General features: G+C 40.9%; 1 protein-coding gene across 26 annotated transcripts in view; it reads left to right on the forward strand.

The window, feature by feature from the left end:
- PHF20 (PHD finger protein 20) overlaps positions 1-15,448 on the forward strand; it is a 70,310-nt gene extending 54,862 nt beyond the window's left edge. For 15 of the 26 annotated variants that reach the window (XM_085557726.1, XM_085557721.1, XM_085557720.1 and 12 more), the window contains 5 exons: positions 4,604-4,703; positions 6,388-6,583; positions 9,017-9,416; positions 11,167-11,350; positions 12,845-15,448. In XM_085557726.1, coding sequence (XP_085413852.1) covers positions 4,604-4,703; positions 6,388-6,583; positions 9,017-9,416; positions 11,167-11,350; positions 12,845-12,987 — 1,023 coding nt within the window. In that variant the 3' untranslated portion in view covers positions 12,988-15,448. The remainder of the gene's footprint in view (positions 1-4,603; positions 4,704-6,387; positions 6,584-9,016; positions 9,417-11,166; positions 11,351-12,844) is intronic. The other 11 variants (XM_085557708.1, XM_085557707.1, XM_085557713.1 and 8 more) reach the window with 1 other exon arrangement.
- Positions 15,449-18,314: the final 2,866 nt, after the last annotated feature.

The following is an 18,314-nucleotide window of genomic DNA, read 5'->3' on the forward strand; positions in this document are numbered from 1 at the left end:
AAAACTTGGAGAGGCTTCTTTTATCTCTCCTGCTTAACACTGTTGATAAGAGCTTCCTTGGAAGTTACCTGCCTATTACTTTGAGATGTTTGTAAATTATCAGGAAATAATTTCCCTACGTAGCTGCTTTAACCATCTCACCCAGTTCCTATTAATTTCAAGAGATGAAGTCAAAAAATCAATTCAATTTCTTAATAATTTTTTGCTCTACTTAATTTTCTTTGAGTTTCTATGCTACTTCATTTCCATGCTATTTCATGGAGCCTTGCTGTCGAAGGTATGATGCTTTTTCTCTTAGTAGTGAGTTCACTTTGCACACCTTTGTTCTAGTGTTGGATCCTGACAGTGCAGGGCAAAAAGTACCTTATGAATTAATAGAGAAGGGTGGAGTGATGGGCAGTGGTCAAGTGTAAGTAAATAGCATCAGACTGTACAGGAGGACAAAGGAGTCCCAACAGTGGTGACTAAAGGGAGTAGATGTCCTCTGAGGAGATGGCTTACAGAAAATCAGAAAGAAATAGCCTGGGAGAATAACTGGCAAAAATAAGTTCAACACTAGGTTAGGATTGCAGAATGAAGAGAACTGTCACCTGGCTCTGGACGCAGCCTATGGATGCCTTTACTTTAAAGTTTCATGAGCTGCTTCTAAGATTACCTTGCTAGGTTGAAGTGGTTTGGGCGGGTGTTTTTAGCATATTGCAAACATTTTAATAGTTGAATTGATTTGTGAAAGAATTGGTTTCTGGAAAAGAGATGTAGATCAGCAGTATTTGTGAGTATCTGCATTCTTTATGGGGATTGAGATAACAGGAAATACGCTGGCACCTGGGAGATCCTGTTTGGGTTTGCTATGTACCAATCTTGATATTGGAATGAGGAGCCAGGGCTCCTCGTGGATCTGGCTGGAGGTTCATTGCTCCCAATATACATGTATACCCTCCTCTCTTACAAGAGAGAGAATGCTAAGTGTTCTCTTTCAGCTGTGTTCATTGCCATGAATGTGTCAAATTTAGAAATAATGCAGGAAAATATTAAACTCAGCAGCACCTTCTTGTCCATGAAAGATTAGGGAACATTAAAGTTCCATGAAACTCATACACAGTTAAAATGGGAGTTCCTTTAGATATCTAAACTAATAATTTGCCCCCAGATTCAAAATATTTTATAAAAAATTTTCTTTGACCTGTACTTGCCTTAAATTAATTGTCTTGAGCCATTTGTGCATTAAGGATGTCATTCATAGCACTGGGATGCAGAAATCTGGGTTTGCGTTTATAAAAGTATCTGCTTCAGTTAGTAGAAATTAAACCTGGAAAAGTAAGTACAGAAAAATAATGTATTGTTGGTTAGTGCTGTTTTGTTCCGGTCTCTGTAACTCTGCAGGGAGGTTACTAGACTTGATTTATGGAGCTGGTGTAAAGCTGCAGTGTAGCATTGCCCTGTGTTCCTTCTGGAGACACAGCACTCAGTGAGGCCCAAAGAGATCCAGACAGATTGTCATTATCCCTTCTTTTTAGTTTGTATACCTAAACACTGGTGAATGATGCAGAAAATTCTGGGGCTGAATTTGATAGCCTCAGAGGTGATGGGTGTAAACGGACTTGAGACAGTCTTGTTCTAGAAGGTAAAAAGCTGCTTTAAATACACATCTTTCAAGTTTGGTAATTTATTTTGTGACATGAATTTCAACTTAAATACTTTTTTGCACAATGCTGTAGGTTTTTTCTCTTCTAAATCTCCTTCTTGGCGTGCTTTGAAACTCTCTGCTACCACCCGGGGAGGGGGTAGTTACCCAGTAGCATGTGCCAGAGCAGTAACCTGTAGCCTAGCAACCACAGTGTACAGTAGAACCTGCAAGGTAAAGAATGGACCTGTTCCTTGAAGGGATGGATATTTAAATATCAGTTGAGTAAAATTTTAAAAAGTTGAGATGTTTGTACAGGTTTGAAAGTAAACCAGTGGGAGAAACGAACCCCACACAAATACCTTGAGAGAGATTTCAGGTTAGAGTTGCAATGTCATTAGAAAGATTAAAGTAAATGCAACAATACACTAAAACTGGCTTCAGGTCAGAGGACAGCTTGGTACCCTGGTGATCAGGGTGGTGATCTCAGTCCTGTCAAATAGTGACAGCAGTCTTGTTGAAATGATGGTTGAAGCTGAGAGCAGTGATCCCATGGGAGGTCTAGTCCTCCTGTGGAAATTCAGGTCCTCCTCTGGATTTGTCCAGTAGTCGTGGTGTCCTAAATTCCCAAAGCACCCAGATTATTTATGGTCAGATACGGGCAGGATGCTCAATACCTCCCCCAGGTTGGGGAATTTCACTACGGAATGATGCAATCCTAGGAGTCGGGATGTTTTGGGGAGTCCTTGATGGCCTAGGTCCTTATAGCTGCCCATTGGGGCATTATGGTCCACTGGCAGAGATTATGCTCTTGGGCTGGATGTTAATCATGGTTCAGTCAGTTTGTGAAGACAGAGTATCCTGATGTACCTGGATTGGGGAGGGGGTGAGGTGGCAGTGGTGTGAGGAGTTTGCCTCTTTCCTTTATTTAACACCTGCAGCCTGAGGGCCGGTGTGTGCTGGGCAGTTCTTGCAAACGACCCAACATTAACAGTTCATCAAGAATAATGTAGATGGGAGTAGAATGCATAATTTGGTTACAACCCCATTTGTAACCTTCACTAGAGTTCTGGGCAAAATTGCCTGGAAAAACACTGAGTGCAGCTCTGTACAATATGGCATGATTCATAGGATGCAGGTGTAACTAGATCCAGGAGCTCCCTTCTTATTTTTAGTACAGTCTGTTTCTCTTAATCTGTTTTCTTTGTTTTAGAACACCTTTTTCTGGCTCTAATTTGTGAAAGGAGGATTGTCTCTGCCTTTTTTGAAAACATCTCCCAACTGCATTAGGACTATCTACCCTTTTTGGAAGGCAAAACATTGTTGATTGCATCCTTTCAGAAACCTGTTTCTCTCTAAATTTTTATATTCTCCAATCCCAGAGCTCCTATCTCCTCCAGTGAAATATTCAAAGTCTGGTTGTTCTTTTCTGTCCCTACTAGCTCGAGGAAGGGCAGGAGATAAGAGCATTAATTAAAGTGGTGTTGAACATACTCAAAATTTTTAGCAAGTTGGCATCTTTGTAGGTCAATGAAGGGCAACACGTTAGGGTTTGGTTTAGCTCATATTGCAGTCCTCTACCAGCATTGACAACATTTCTGCTTTTGGTTTATGCTCTGAGAAATAAAGGGTATATGATGTCTTGTCTTGCTGCTTGGGAAAATAGTAACTTCTAACTGACATCACAGTTTTCCAATCAAAATAGACTTAATATTCTTATCTGGGGTTTTGTTCCATGTTTCAGTGATCTGTCGTCTACAGTCACGATTTTGTCTCTTTAAAATACTGATGGGGGATAAAATGACAAAACATGAATAGTTTTTTTCCTGTTCTAGAACAGCATGGCTTTAAGAACAGTGACTGCATTTTAAATAGTATAACTGTGCTAAAGAGATCAAAATTATATTCAGTCGTTGCCATTATGATTGTTCTGTCTTTGAATGACGTTGGATGCTCCTAAAGCTGGTGCAACTGATCTGCACTGCAGGTTTGTGTTAGTAGAGCTGCCTTTGAAATGGATAAAATGTTGGAGGTACAAGAATCAGTAAAGCATAATATTGCTTACTCCTGTATAACATAAATATCTCTGGGATTTGATAACTGAATGCGGATTGATGTTTGAGGGTATCAGGAAAATTAATCTGCAAACATCAGAGGTTTATATCCAAAAAGGAGACAGAGGAGTCCTTTTACTTTATTTGAATAAGGGGAGAGGCCATGGTGCATTCCCCTGGGGTCTCTCAAAGTTTTGGAGGATGCAGACTCCTTTTTATCCTGATTTCCTGGCCACATTTCCCTCTCTCTTTCCCCATTGACTGAGGTATTTGAGATATCTAGACTTCCCAATACGCCTGATACCAAAGTTAATCTCTAATGTATAACCCTTTTTAATTTTTAATTGTTATGGAATTTAGGGCTTTTCCCCATTGTTTCGTTTCTCAGCAAACCTACAGTTTGTTTGTAAAGGTAAATATCTTTTTCCATTCATCAATCAGTGGAATCTTTCCCATTGCTTCTTTTATCTCTCACTGCTAGTTTTATCTAACAGCAGACCCACAGTTAGTTTGTGAAGACAAATCTGTCATTCCTCTCAAGGGGAAGGCTTTTGAATTCAGAAGAATGGATCTGTTTTGGTGATAAAGGCTTGATTACTCTTTTGGCTATCCTTGTTATGCGCACATCCATCTCATGAAAGATTTTCATTTCCAAAGGGAGTATTTTTGTATCTTTCAGAATGTCTGCTTCTGCATTTTAGTTGTCATTCTCCAGAAGCATACATGAACAATGTGTGGGGAGGGCTCACATTTTACTATGGTCTGATTCTGTAATGTATTTGTTAGTAAGTGGAAGATGGGGTGTGGATATTAATAGACCTTTTTGTTTTAAAATACGTAGATCCTGTGTTTCTTAATTGACATAATGGTATTGAGTTCCTCTACGCTTCATTTCTGTTAATGTGCACTTCTTGACTTTGAACAGTGTGAAGAGTGTCTGTGCTGGCAGCATGGAGCCTGTATGGGCTTACTGGAAGATAATATACCTGAGAAATATACCTGCTATATTTGCCAAGATCCTCCAGGTACAGAAATTTAAGGTTACAGTCCTTTGTTACATATGTAGTAAATCTGCTAGTTTATCTGTGTCTACATCTCTCACTCTGAAAAACTACACTATTTTTTTCCCCCCACCTGTGTCTGTCACTGTAGGTAAGTTTCAGTTTCAGAAGGTTTAATTTATGTGAATGTCCATGAGTCAATATTAAGGAATTACAAAAGGACAGGAATGGGAGAAGACTGTTTTCACTGTGATGACCATCACATATTTGCTGTAGTAAGGATTATACTGGCTATGCAAATGAGTGTAGAAAACACTCAGGAAGCCCAAGCAAAGACTTCCATGGGTACATCTTAGGGGATGTGTCTGCAGCTCTCCCCCAACAAATTTGGCTGATGCATTCTTTCAAATAAGTCAGTGGAAGGCTCCTGGCTCTCCTCAGCAGTGGCTCTTGCAGTTGTCTGCATTACCTGCTGTCCTGGTTTGACACTGGCCCAACGCCAGCCACTTACAAAAGCCACTTGCTCACTGTCTCCTGCTTCAGCTGGGAAGAAGAGAGAAAAAATTAACAAAGGGTTCATGAGTTGAGACCAGGAGAAAACACTCCAAGAGCAAAACAGGCTTAACTTAGAGATACAAGGTAAGTTTACTACCAGCAAAATCAGAGGAGGATAATGAGAAATAAAATGAGCCCTTAGAAACACCTTTCTTCCCTCAGTCTCTCCCTTCTTTCCACCGGCTGTGCAGGGAAACAGGGTGTGGGGGTTCAGTCAGTTCATCACTCAAGGTTTTCTTCCACTGCTCAGGGAGAGAAGTTGTTTCTGCGTGAGACTGTGGGGTCCCTCCCATGGGAGACAGTTCTCTGTGCATTTCTCCAGTGTGATTTACCAATCTCACGAGCAGCAGTCTGCCCAAAACTGCTGCAAGGTGAGCCCCTCCCACGGGCACACAGTCCTCCCAAAACTGCTGCAGCTGAGCTGTCCACTGAGAATATCTGTAGTAAATGTACATTTTACAGGGTGTGGGGGAGCTTTTGTTAGGTATTTAACATTAAGGTTTTTTTGTGTGTGTTTGCAATTTAGCAAGCATCTTTCCTTGTAATACTGTTTGTTTGGCAGTTTAAGTTACTTCTATTGATGCATTTATCGCATTCAACACTTTTTCATTTCAGCTGTTGCTGATACTCAGTATAAAGAGATAATATTGATATCTCTTAAGACAGAATTATCATTATTAATAGCTTGAATTATGCAAGTTTTCTATCAGAACCTTTTCCTTGATTCCTTAAAAATGTATTTATGCACAACTGTACTAATACATGTTGATGTTAAAAACAAGACCACTGGGAAGCTGATTGCCTTTTTCTGCATTTTACTGTCTGCAAAGAGCTGTAGTCAGACTGTAACTTCTGTCATAACCATGGTTAGACTAGACAGTATGATACCCTGCTAAAAGTACACCTTTCTGAGCTTCATCTGTAATTGCCTGTTGTGGAAGTTGGGGTCTGAATTTTTTTACAGTTGGGCAGAGGTTTTTGGCTTCATACTTGACAAGTTCTTAATTTCTTTATTGGTTATGTCTGCTGTTACAGGATCTTCTTTGGTTCTGTTGATAATAACAAATAAGCTGTTGCAGTACCTAGAGGTAATCAGAATTACTACCAGCAATGTCAACATTTCATTTTAACTCGCTCATTACTGTCACTTTAGGTCAGAGGTCCAGCTTAAAGTACTGGTATGAAAAGGAGTGGCTAAGTAATGGTCACATGCATGGCTTAACATTTTTGGAAGAAAATTACTCCCATCAGAATGCCAAGAAGATAGTGGCCACTCACCAGCTGCTTGGTGATGTACAGCGAGTGATCGAAGTCCTGCACGGGCTGCAGCTGAAGATGAGCATATTGCAGTAAGCAGTACCTAAGTACCAGCCACCATGTTCGCCTCGGGAATTAGACCAGAAATTCAGACTTTAATTTGTGTTCTGTGGATTTATAACATAGTTTGAATTGCTCATGTGATCTTGAGAAAGGACTTGGCTGTTTGAAATCTGTTTAAGTGAGTGGAGTGTAAATGGACAATGTGTATAGAAAGGATCAAACTAATAAAACTAATGACAGTTTTTCCTGAATCACCCAAATGGATTTTAAGCAAGAACAGGATAGGCTTGTAAGCCATGGTACCATTTTTGCAGCACTTGCTTTCTCCATTCCAGGAGATCTGGTCATGGCTTGTCCAAGAGGAATCAGATACTTTTGTTTGGTACAGTATCTTGTTTTGGTGCAGTGGGAGAGTGGTTGCACTCTCAGCAACCTGTAGCACTTCATTTCTGAAAGGTCATTTCAGCTATATCTGCAGAAAATAACAATTATATACATAAAAGATTTTTTTCTATCAAGTTGACTTTTTTGAGTATTTTCCTATTTAAAGTCATCCTTGGGTTCTGATGACTGAAAAAAAATTAACTTAAATCCAGCAGTTTTAAATTTATTGAATTCCATAGTTGTAATTTATTAGTTGATAAATTGCACGGCAGCAGCAAAGTGATTTTGTCTTTCTTTAGACCCTTTTCCCTAATCTGTGGTAATGAAGGAGGTCCGCTGACATGGAATAATGCTTAAAGCAAGAGAGGAGCCATTTTAACATAGGGTTTTGCTTTTCCATTATAGGATCCTTTAGTTAGATCTGTAAGTAATCTCTTTCTTTTTTGGAGACTGAAACAAATATTATAAGGCCACTCCTTGGGCCTTTTTCTAAAGAGCGACATTTGAGTTTCAGGCTTTCCAGCTGTGAATTGAGATTTACATAGTACTGAGGTAGGGAACACTGGGCATATATGTGATGGGTGCTGCAGGTTTTGTTCCTTTTCTCTCCCATGCTGAAGTCAGTATGATGGCCTGGCTTAATTAAAGGTGGCATGCAGTCCTGTTTGGATCATCTGGTTAAAAGATTCAGCTGCTGTTTTCTTTATCATGATACAAACTAGAAGGGATTTGAAAAATTGCCGAATTAGAATAATTATTCTATTGTTGATGTAGATCAACAGATAGAGAGAAGATGATTTCACAGGTGCCTGAAATTATTAGGAGTTGCTCAGTGTTTCAAGGTGGTTGCTCAGTGTTTCAAGGAGGTGACAGAGGACCCAAGGTAACCCTGGCAGTGTCATGGGGGGGTGACCCTTCAACAGGCAGGAGTTAAAAGGTTATTCAAGTATTAGCATTTGAATTTTCATCCTTAGGTAACTGGTGCATCATTTTTCAGAAAAAAAACCCTATCTTTTGTAAAATTATACCTTGCTCTGTTTTGAGCAAAATACAGTTTCTTTAGGTGTAGCAGATGAGTGGAGCTCAAGCAGAAAGCTTTGGTAAATGAACACCTGGCTTTCACTTCTGCAGTCATGCCTTCAGGATGGTTCACCAGGGAGATCTATCTTTGCTGTGCCAGCACTGGAGGCAAAGGTGCTTCTATGAAGTAGTCTGAGCACATCCTTGGCAGCTCTACTCACTTTGGTTTCCTCTGAGAGACACTGAAGAAACCTGAGCTGCTGCAGGTTGGGTTAGAAAGCAGTTACTACCAAAGTCAAGTGGTCATGTTTTGTTGAGTGGTTTGGTGAACAGCTAGAAAAGCTGGATCAGCTGAATAGAGTAAGTCTATCCACCTTTGCAAGGAAGCAGAGAGGGGAGCTTGAGGGCAGCCCACCCCCCCCCCAACTTTCTGTGCAGCCCAGTGGAGCAGGTGCTTTAAAGTCAGGATTTGCGATTTGCTCTGCTGTTTTCCTGCAGCCTGTATCAGATGAGCTGCCAGCCCTTTGAAGATAGCAGAATATTGTGCTTTGCTCTCCTTTCCTTTTACTGCTGTTTTAACGCCTTACGCAAGGAAGAACATGGGTTACAGTGCTCACTCTAAATCTTTCATTTGTTGTATCTATAATAATTTGATACCTACAGTTGTCCCTTCTGCTGGAATAAATAATGTATTAGTCAATTTGAAGACAATTAAAATAAGAATTTTTCTAAGAACAGATGAAGGGAACTATGGCCACTATGGAATACCACTACAATGCACAATATTGGTGTACCATACCTTTACTAAAAATAGCCCAGTTAAAATTAATTTCTGCTGCTAATAAATTGCAAATATTGAAGCAAAGTGTTCCATGAAGGGCCAACATTGGTGAGAAGTTGTATGTATCTATTTGCAACTTATTCTTCAAGTTTTTTCTTAATCCAAACTTTGTTGTTTTTTTTTCTTAATTATTACTTAGTTTCTTTATGCAAGAGGGTAATTTGCTTAGTCACTTTGGCATTTAAATTGGATGGTTTACTTTTTTATGTTTGAACAGAAATAAAGAACACCCTGACTTAAAGTTTTGGTGTCATCCATGGAAGCACATCACAGTGGATGAAAAAATCCATACAAAACACATCATTCATTTTGAGGAAAACTCTTGCAAAGAGGAGACAGCAAGTTACAGAACTTGGAATGGGACAGTTGAGAAACCCTCAACAATTCCTTCTGTGGAGGAATCTTACATTACGAGTGAACACTGTTACCAGAAGCCTCGAGCCTACTACCCTGCCATAGAGCAGAGGCTGGTTGTGGAAACAAGAGGTTCAGCCATGGATGATGGAGTAAACAGAATAAGAGAGAATGGGGATGATACCTTTTCAGAGAAGTTTGGCTGGAATCTGGACCAAGAAATATGCAAGATAGAAAATGAATCTAAACACAATTACTCTAAGGTATTTTTATTAAAATAGCCCTCTCTGGCAAAGAGCATCTGTTTTCCTGGCAACCTGTAAACCTCAGGCTTTTTTAATACTTTTTGGTCTGTTTGTGTTTATTTTTTGTTAGACTGTTTAAGTTGCCAGTAGAAGTAAAATTATAAATGTGATCAACTGCTTCATTTTATATTATAATTTAAAAATCTAGGTTGATTCTGGACCTCAAGTTGTTTGAAGAGTGTGGACCATGCATTATGGTCCACTGGTAGTTCATTGCTCCTTACTTTTATGTGTTAAATGAAACGTAAACACTAGCAGAGAGAATGGGCCAAGCATGTATGTTACTGCCAAATACACTGGTAGGCCAGCTTCTAATTATGTCCATCTTGTTTTCATGTTCTTTCTAATAGCTAAAATAATGTTAGGTTCTTCAGGCAGCATTTCAAGATTGAAAAAAAAAAATGGGTATAGCCTGAAGTGATTTTTTTTAAGACTGATCACCATGGAACAGTCCTGTATTTTCTTCCTACTGGAGCACTTCAGGTTTAGCTTTTCAATGCTTGGTTCTCATTGTCAGCTCTGTCAGCCTAGTAGAGGCCTTTCTGCTCTCCAGTGCAAAATTTGTTTCTATTAATACCAATTCCAATGAAATGTAGGCTGAAAAATATTAAAAACCCTCTGGGAAATGAGTAAAGCCCTTCTGCTCTAGGGGAGCCAGGCTAGGGGAGCTGTGGGTGTTTACCTAGAGAAGGATCCAGGTAGCCCTGAGAGCCCCTTCCAGTGCCTAAAGGGCTCCTGGAGAACTAGACTTGGGACAAGGGATGGAGGGACAGGACAAGAGGGAATAGCCTTAAAATGAAGGAGTCTAAATTTTAGATGGGATATTAGGAAGAAATTCTTCCTGTGAGGATGGTGAGGCCCTGGCACAGAGTGCCCAGAGAAGCTGTGGCTGCCCCTGGATTCCTGGAAGTGTCTTAAGGCCAGGTTGGACAGGGCTTGGAGCAGCTTGGGATAGTGGAAGGTGTCCCTGTCCATGGCAGGTGTTGGAACTAGATGACCTTTAAAGGCCTCTTCCAACCCAAACTATTGTACAATTTTATGGCTCCATTAAATACTGAGCTCGCTTTTTTTAGATTAAAGGTTAGGATATCTCTTATTTCATCCATATGTAAGTTGTAATTTACTACTTTTAACTTTTCTATCAGTCTATTGAGATTGTGTTAATGTTTCCTAGAAAGGCAAATACTGTAGTTCTTCAATCTTAAAGAGCGTTTTTCTAAAGGGCCATATTTCAGCAGAAGGTTGAGGAAAGTAGTGGAATAGAATAAGCTCTGCTGATGTTGTACTCAAGTTTTATAAGGACCTGGTAATGCTTGTTTGGAGTTGGTTCAGCAAAAGTTGTAGTAGGATTTAGATTAGATTCCTTAAGGAAAAATCCCTTTTCACTCCTAAATTGTTTGCTCTTTAGTTGGGTTATTGTCGGGTGAAAAACAGCGTCAGCATTCCCTGAGATGCACAGATTCAGTGCAGGATCTTCCTGATGAAAAGTGGCAGGATGCTTGTACAAATAGTTTTTAGCAAAATATCCATAAAAGTACGTTTGTATTTCGATCTTCTTTCCCAAACCAGGTTAGCATATGGTCTGTGTCTCTCTTGCTCACTGGCCTATGATGAGTTCAGCAATTACAGGGACTGGGAGGACTCAGGCAGTTCAGCTCTCCAATTCCCTTTCACTGTAACAAGTATTTAATGTGTGTATTTCTGCTAGGTGAGAGAGTCTGTCTCTAAGAAAGTCTCTCCAGAGGAAGCTATTGAAATGAAATTGCTGGAAAAAGACAAAGAAGGAGTAGTGAACTCACAGCTGCAGTGGCAGCTCAATCTTTTAGCTCACGTGGAATCTCTGCAAGATGAAGTCATACACAGAATGGATTTCATTGAGAAGGAGCTAGATGGTAAGTAGTGTTATTCTAGTTTAAAAACTTTTAACTGAACTACCTGTTCAAAACATGTTAACCAGAATTTTACTTCTTCAGACCCACAAAGAGATTAATGTTTCATTATCTCATTTTCTAAATAGAGAATATACATGCTGCTGATGTAGGGAGTAGATTTTAAAACAAAGGGCAGAATTTCACAGAACAAGTTCTAGTTAGGTCATCTCTAAATAGTTGCATCAGATGTTGTACTGGAACATCTTTGTGTCTTTTTGGGATTAAGTTTTTGTCATTTTCCAAAACTCTTGTGTGTCTGCATTTCTCTGTTCTGCAGGGCCTTGCTGGCTATGTTAGCCCATTCTGAGTGGCCTCTTCAGTGCACAAGGCTTTTGTCCTTTCCTGTCTCTTCCAAGATTTTCATAGTAATGGAAAACTTATAAACCCTTTGTGTTGCATTAAGTGATTCAGGATAGGTCTTACTTACATTGTTAAGTCTGACCACTGGTTGTGTAGTGGTTATAACAGCAGCTTTACTTGCAGGGGGAATCCAACTTCTACCCAAGTAAAAGCCTTCTCTTTGTAAGTAAGGTACTGAAAAGTTGGACAGCTAAAGGGCTGTTTCAGGTAAACATCAGTCAGGGCTGTATTGCCTAAAGAAGCTCCGGTTCCAAAAAGTTAGACTCTTTGTACCTGCTGCTGAGCAGGGGTATGTGCAGTGTGTTGCTGCTTTGAGCAGGAACTTTCTTACTCCAAGGTGGGATGTGTCAGTAATGAGTGATGCTGATGGTTTTGCAGCAGCATGGGTAAAATTTGCCTGTTGATCTGGTTGGTGGCAGTGGCTGCTCTTGGTAGAGGTATTCTGTCTTCAGGATTTGAGTCTCCATCTGCAATACTGTCAACATCCCCAGAACTCATCATAGTCCAACCTGACCACCTTCCTAGTGAGCATGTTACATTGTCACTTGACTTCTCTTCTGCTCAGTGGGATTTCTTGTTTCCCACTGAGAAGCTTTTTAAAGCAGGAGTTTATTTTCCTTGTGAAGCACTCTGCTGATTCATGCTTTTGCTCTTCATCCCCATTTTTTGTTGCCCAGTTCTGTCTTGGTCAGTTGTGTTCCGTATTACGACAGATTTCTTTGGTTACAACAGTCCCATCTTTGATGGTGTAAACTCCATGTACCACAGTGTCTTTGCCCTGAAATTGACTTGGATCAGAAGAAATTTAGCATGAGGTTTCACAAAGTCTGGTCCAGAGTTTTCCTTCTCTGCTTTTTCCTAGGAGCAGCAACTTCTCCCCCCATCCCCATGTGAATTATTTGGTTAAGTATGAAAATTTACTTGCAAAGATTGGTGTGAGGTGTTCAGTTTTATGATTTCTCAAATAACAATGTTAAAAATATTGTCCACTGCCTTCTCAGGATTTACAGAAGTTTTAAAGGATTTGTGTTTTGTGACTTCAGATCAGCTGTTTGCAGAGAACTGCAGCAGTGACAGATTTTGTTTCCTTTGCAGTTCTGGAGAGTTGGCTGGATTACACAGGAGAGCTACAACCCCCAGAACCACTGGCTCGACTCCCCCAGCTCAAACACTGCATAAAGCAGCTGATAACAGACTTGGGCAAAGTGCAGCAGATCGCGCTGTGCTGCTCCACATGAGGCTGGACAGCTCTGGGCTGTGACTGGTTGCAAAGCTGGAGTGTCTGATGGGAGCATATCTGAATCTGTAAATTAAACTAGCATGCTGGTTGCATGGGATGCAGATGGACTTCAGGGACTTGAGAAGTGTTGCTCAAAGAAGAGCAAAAGGTTATTTCAGGTCTAGTAGACAATTATAATGCTGTGGAAAAGGCCATACTCTTGTCTCCAGAGGTTGCCTGTTGATAAGTTACACTCAAATTTTCACTCCCTACAAGTTGCTTATCAAAACAGTAGACTTTTTCATCATTAAATTGACTAAAAATTGTGCCACTGAAGAACAGAGTTCTAAGAGCCAAAAAAGTTTGGTTGACAGGGGTTGTAAATAACTTTACATAGTTTGACTCATTTCATATTTTATTTCTTCTGGTTTATGCATACTAGCACTCACTATTTAATCGTTAGGAGATGTTATAACAGTTTCAGACTTAGTAAGTATGAATGTCCAACTCTTGACTCTTAAGTGTTATGTGGAGGTTTTCAAGTAACAGTGGCCTGACCCACACTTCTGTTACAGTAAATAATGTAGCAGGAGGTCACAGGTGGATTGCACTTATTTTCAGAATAAATGATTGTTTTCCATATTTATCCTCTCACTGTCACATGACTTTGTACGGGGGAAGCCCATTAAGGTGGTGTTTATGTGTATTCTTGAGCTCTTAAATCTGGCTATCCTGTGCCTCCTGCAGAAGTTGCTGGGGGGATACCTTCATTGCAGTAGTATGGAATGCCCGCGGGAAAGGACTGGAGCCATGCTCTGAATTCAGACTGCAGCATGGTCTGTCATGGGTGTGATACCTTTTCTACCCATTTGTTAAAAATTGCCATTCCAGTTATGTTTGGAAATCTAGATTTTTTCAGAACTCTGGATGTGTTCATTGTAAAGACATGCTATGAATGCGTGGTTTTGGGAATCAGTTTTTGTGTAAATAAAGCCTTAAGATCTATGCATGAGATGCTTTCCTTGCAGACAGTGAGTGGCTTGTTTTCTTAAATGTTCACAAAGTCCCTTTTTATACCTTAAGTTTTAATTTTCAGTTTGTATTTACTTTGTGATATAGGTGACAAGGCTGCTGATGGTCAGATTATACAGAACCTTTGGAACATTGTGAGCATTTGAGAGGTTCAGTCTTTCAGCTGCAGATCACCGCTCCTGAAATAATGGCTGTAACTTCAGTTTTCCTTCACAGACATTGCTGAGTTCAGTTCCCTATGGAACACAGTGAGCTGGTTTTGCAGTGAGAGGGTGTCCTTAAAAAGCTGGATTTGTTACCCTTATTTTGTTGTGTGCAGTGGTACTACCAAAAGGTAACATTCAAACAGAGTTGTGATGGAAAGGCATCTACCTGTACAAATTACTAATTTGGAATATATATATATTGGTGATGTTTTTATTCTGCAAAAAATAACGAAAATTTGAAATATCCAGTATTCTTGTAGGAGTCACAGTCTCTACATGGTGAATATTTTATTTCCTTCAGAAAACAAAACAATTTGGCTGCTCCAGGTAGTAGCTAAGACTTTTGTGCCAATATTTAGTTCAGGCAATAATTTGTCTCACAGTTTTGTAGTACTATGTTAGTATATAGTGAATACAACATATTCAGTGTAGCAGGAAAACAAATTTTCTGTAACACAATTGGAATAAGGTTTACATTGTTTTTTAAGGATCACTGGGCTCACTGAAGATGAGAACAATGCTTATACCTGGGCTCATTCCTGTCAGGTACCTGAGTTCATGTAGCTCTAGAGGCGGTGGTGGTGACCAGACAACCAGAACAGCATCAGAGGAGCCTCCCAGGCAGCTGCTGATTTTCAGGGGAAATAGACCGGAAAAGGTGTTTGTGGTTACAGTCTGTAAAGCAGGACATGGCTGCATGGGAACAGTTGGTTGTGCTCCCAGTCTGAGGGCATTCAAGCACTTTGTCCCTGAGCTGGCTTCTTGCTCCAACGGGGGATTTGGCAGAAATGGCATTTCGCATGGGTAGATCAAGTTGCAGACCCTGGAGACTTGCATCCCTTCACTAGTGCTGGGGAAGCCCTTGCAGATAAAGACTGAAAATATTTATTTAAAATAGAGTAGTACTTCTCATATTCAGGGAAGATTCTTCATTGTGCTCTGCTGGATTAATTTCTTTCCCTTTCTTTGCAAGTTTCCTCATTGTTATTTTTAGTCTGGACCAACTGTTCAGACTGACAGGTCACTTTTTTCTTTCTTTAAATCACTGGTAAGCAAATGCAATGTGGAGCCTTGATGAACTGAGCAAACATTGCACTGTGGGTACACATGTGTTTGTTGATGCACTACTAGAACCAAGGGGGCTGTACATAGAATTGTGTTTTGGAGCAATATTTGGAAAACTTGAAAACTTCTGTATCTTGGTGTTTGGAATAAATAAAAAATAGGTTTTTGTTGTTTAAATTCATAGTAAAGTCTTTGTTTCAATTAATGATAATAATTTTGGAATTTTTTCCTTCACATCACTTTGAAATGCAAGTACTGTAGTTTGTCAGGTATATATATCTCTTAACTGTTGCAAAAGTCTGGAAATCACTGTTTTCCAGATCTGTTATATAAATATTGTTAATAGTGTGTTGGATATTGTATGAGGAGCTCATACATTTTGTTCCCAAATCCTAATATGTGTAGTATATTAGTACCAATCTAGTATGTGTGATCTGACCCTGCTTTTTGTTCTATTTGGATGAGCAGCCTGTCGGGCAGCCACAGCAGCTCAAGGCAGAAGACACACAGCATCAGCGATGGTGTGAAGCAAGGAGCTCTGGATGCAGTTGAACAATCCACATAGAGAAAATGCATGGGAAGAGAAGGAAGCTGGGGAGGGCTGGAGCAGCAGTGTACTTGGCCAAGGATGCCTGAAGGCAGGGACAGGCACTGATGTACCTTCAGGTTCCAGCTCTTCCCTCTCAGTTTCCCCAGTGGGAGGAAAGCAGATGTGTTCCCTTGACCTAGCAAATTTTGCATTCTAACTTCATTCTCAAAAAAAAAAAAAAAAAAAAAAAAGGATACTTGTGAAACTGGATTTTAAGGCTGCAGTGTGCATCACTGCTGGAGCCTGGCTTGTGAAGCCTGGAGAGACTTGAGCCACTGATCTCAGTGTGTGTCACTGCATGGTGTCATCATAGTTCAATGGGATGTGTGCTGTGGCATGTCATGTTTTGATGTGCCCTCTGATTTATTTACTTGCCTGATGAGATTTCTGTAGATGAAGACTCAGAGAAGGAGGCAGCTCTCAGTCAACAGTGGGCCTTCATGTGGGTGGAGTCACCATATTCTCACTGTTATTTGAGCAAAACATCATCTGTAATTACAGGATCTGCTATTGATCATTGTCCAGCCCTTCTTATCCCTCCCTCCTTTTCTTTTTCTCTTTTCCATTGTACATGTCCTTGGGTGATATTTTTGTGGTTTTATGTTGTGGGAAATTATGTAACTTGTACAATTTTTGAAGTAACTAGTCATGTGACACTGTTGAGGCAGGATGGTGATGAAGAGACTGAGTCAGAAGGCTGGGAGAGTGGAACTCCAATTTATTTCAAAATGCATCACTCTTTATACAGAGCTTCGTCCAGGCCAATTCCATTGGTCCTGAAGTGAAAATAACCCACCACCATTGGTGCAGAGTGCTTGATGCACAGTGATAGAACTTAACTATAAACAATGTGAACAACAAGGAGATAAAAGATTATTTACATTCTTCTCCAACTCTTTCCCAGGCTTCTGCCTGGTTAGAAACTCTCCTTTTCTCTTTGACTGAATTTGAGGTGCACAATTTCCTTCTTTTTGTTTAAAGAAGGAGGCGGTGGTTGTCAGGGTACTTTGAAGAGAATAGGACAAACACGACTCCCGAGGTTCATTAGCTGATAATTCAAAACCTCACTGGATTTTGGGTCAGAATGGTCAAAGAGCTTCCAAACTTAGAATTTTCAAGGAATCAGTTATCAACTCTAAGATTGTAACAACTCATTGTCAGACTGCCGAGGGACTGGCAGTCCAACTTGTCAAAACCCATTTCCTGGTGTGAGCCTGACATGACAGAAAAGAAGGTATTTGCAACACGTGCACATACCCAAATCAGCCAAATTTGAATTTGGCAAGATGGATAACATCTGTTTGCCACAGCTGCAAAGTCTTTAGGCCTCTGGGATTTGTCCCAGCCAGTAAGGTGCAGCAGGTGAAGCCTTGGTTGGCATTCATCAGAATTGCTTTTGCAAGAATCATGCAAGGCTTTGCCATTGCAATCATGTCCGCAATGGACAGCTTGAGTGATGGAAATTAAACTCGGGTCCAAATTACATCCTCAAAGCTTTCAAAACAATTGAATGAAACGGACCCAATTCAGAACTGACCAAATTCAAAACACTTGAGAAGCCTCTGAAATGTCATGAAATCCCTGAAATGCAATGGCTACAGCCCTTAATTCAATCACTTGGGCTGAGGTTGATTCATGCCTTTCCAGTACTTTGAGATATTCGTGCAAACACAGCTCTTTAGCTCTTTCCGCCTTTTTTTTGTTTTTTTTTTTTTTTTTTTTTTTTTTTTTTTTTTGTTTGTTTGTTTGTTTGGTTTTTTTTTTTTTTGGTTGGTTGGTTGGTTGGTTGGTTGATGGTTTGTTTGGTTGGTTTTTGTTTTGTTTTTTTTTTTTTCCAAGAGCCAGCGGCGGGCTCTAGGACCCAGCAATGCTTGGCAAGGCGGAGGACCTGGCCCCGTGTGTAGGGTCAAATGTCGGGAACCCAGAGTCTCTGCTGAGCCACGATTCACCCGGCTCGGCCCCCAGCTTCCCTTTGGTATTTCCTGGGGTCCCTGGGACACCCTATGGCCACCAATAAATGAGCGACCTCTCCCAACCTTACAGTTGAGTGCACGCTCCCAACAGGCTGCGAGAAACCCGGCAATTCTCTCAGGTTTCCACCCTCTCCCCACCCCGCCGAGCAATGGGTTTTTCCACAGCTCGGCATCCCGCTCTGCGAACAGGAGCAGGACACGCAGGGTGCGAGAAGCGGGGGTTTCCCCGGGAAGATAAAATTCCAGCCGGGCTCCAGGGCTCTCTGCACCGCCCCCGCCCGCCCAGTACGAGGGGCGTCCCTTGTCCCAGAGTGTCTGCGCTGCCGCGGAATACAACCGAGAGCTGCACAGCTCCCTGGTCTGCGGCCCCATTCCCCTCCACCTCAACCCCGGGACCGGCAGCCGCAACGCTGCTGCGGGCCAAGCCGGTGCTCCCTCCCGCTGCCTCTGTCAGAGGGACAGAGCCCGGTGCAGTCTGGAG

Source organism: Lonchura striata, chromosome 20, assembly GCF_050655825.1.
Source record: "Lonchura striata isolate lonStrDom1 chromosome 20, ASM5065582v1, whole genome shotgun sequence".
NCBI lineage: Eukaryota > Metazoa > Chordata > Aves > Passeriformes > Estrildidae > Lonchura > Lonchura striata.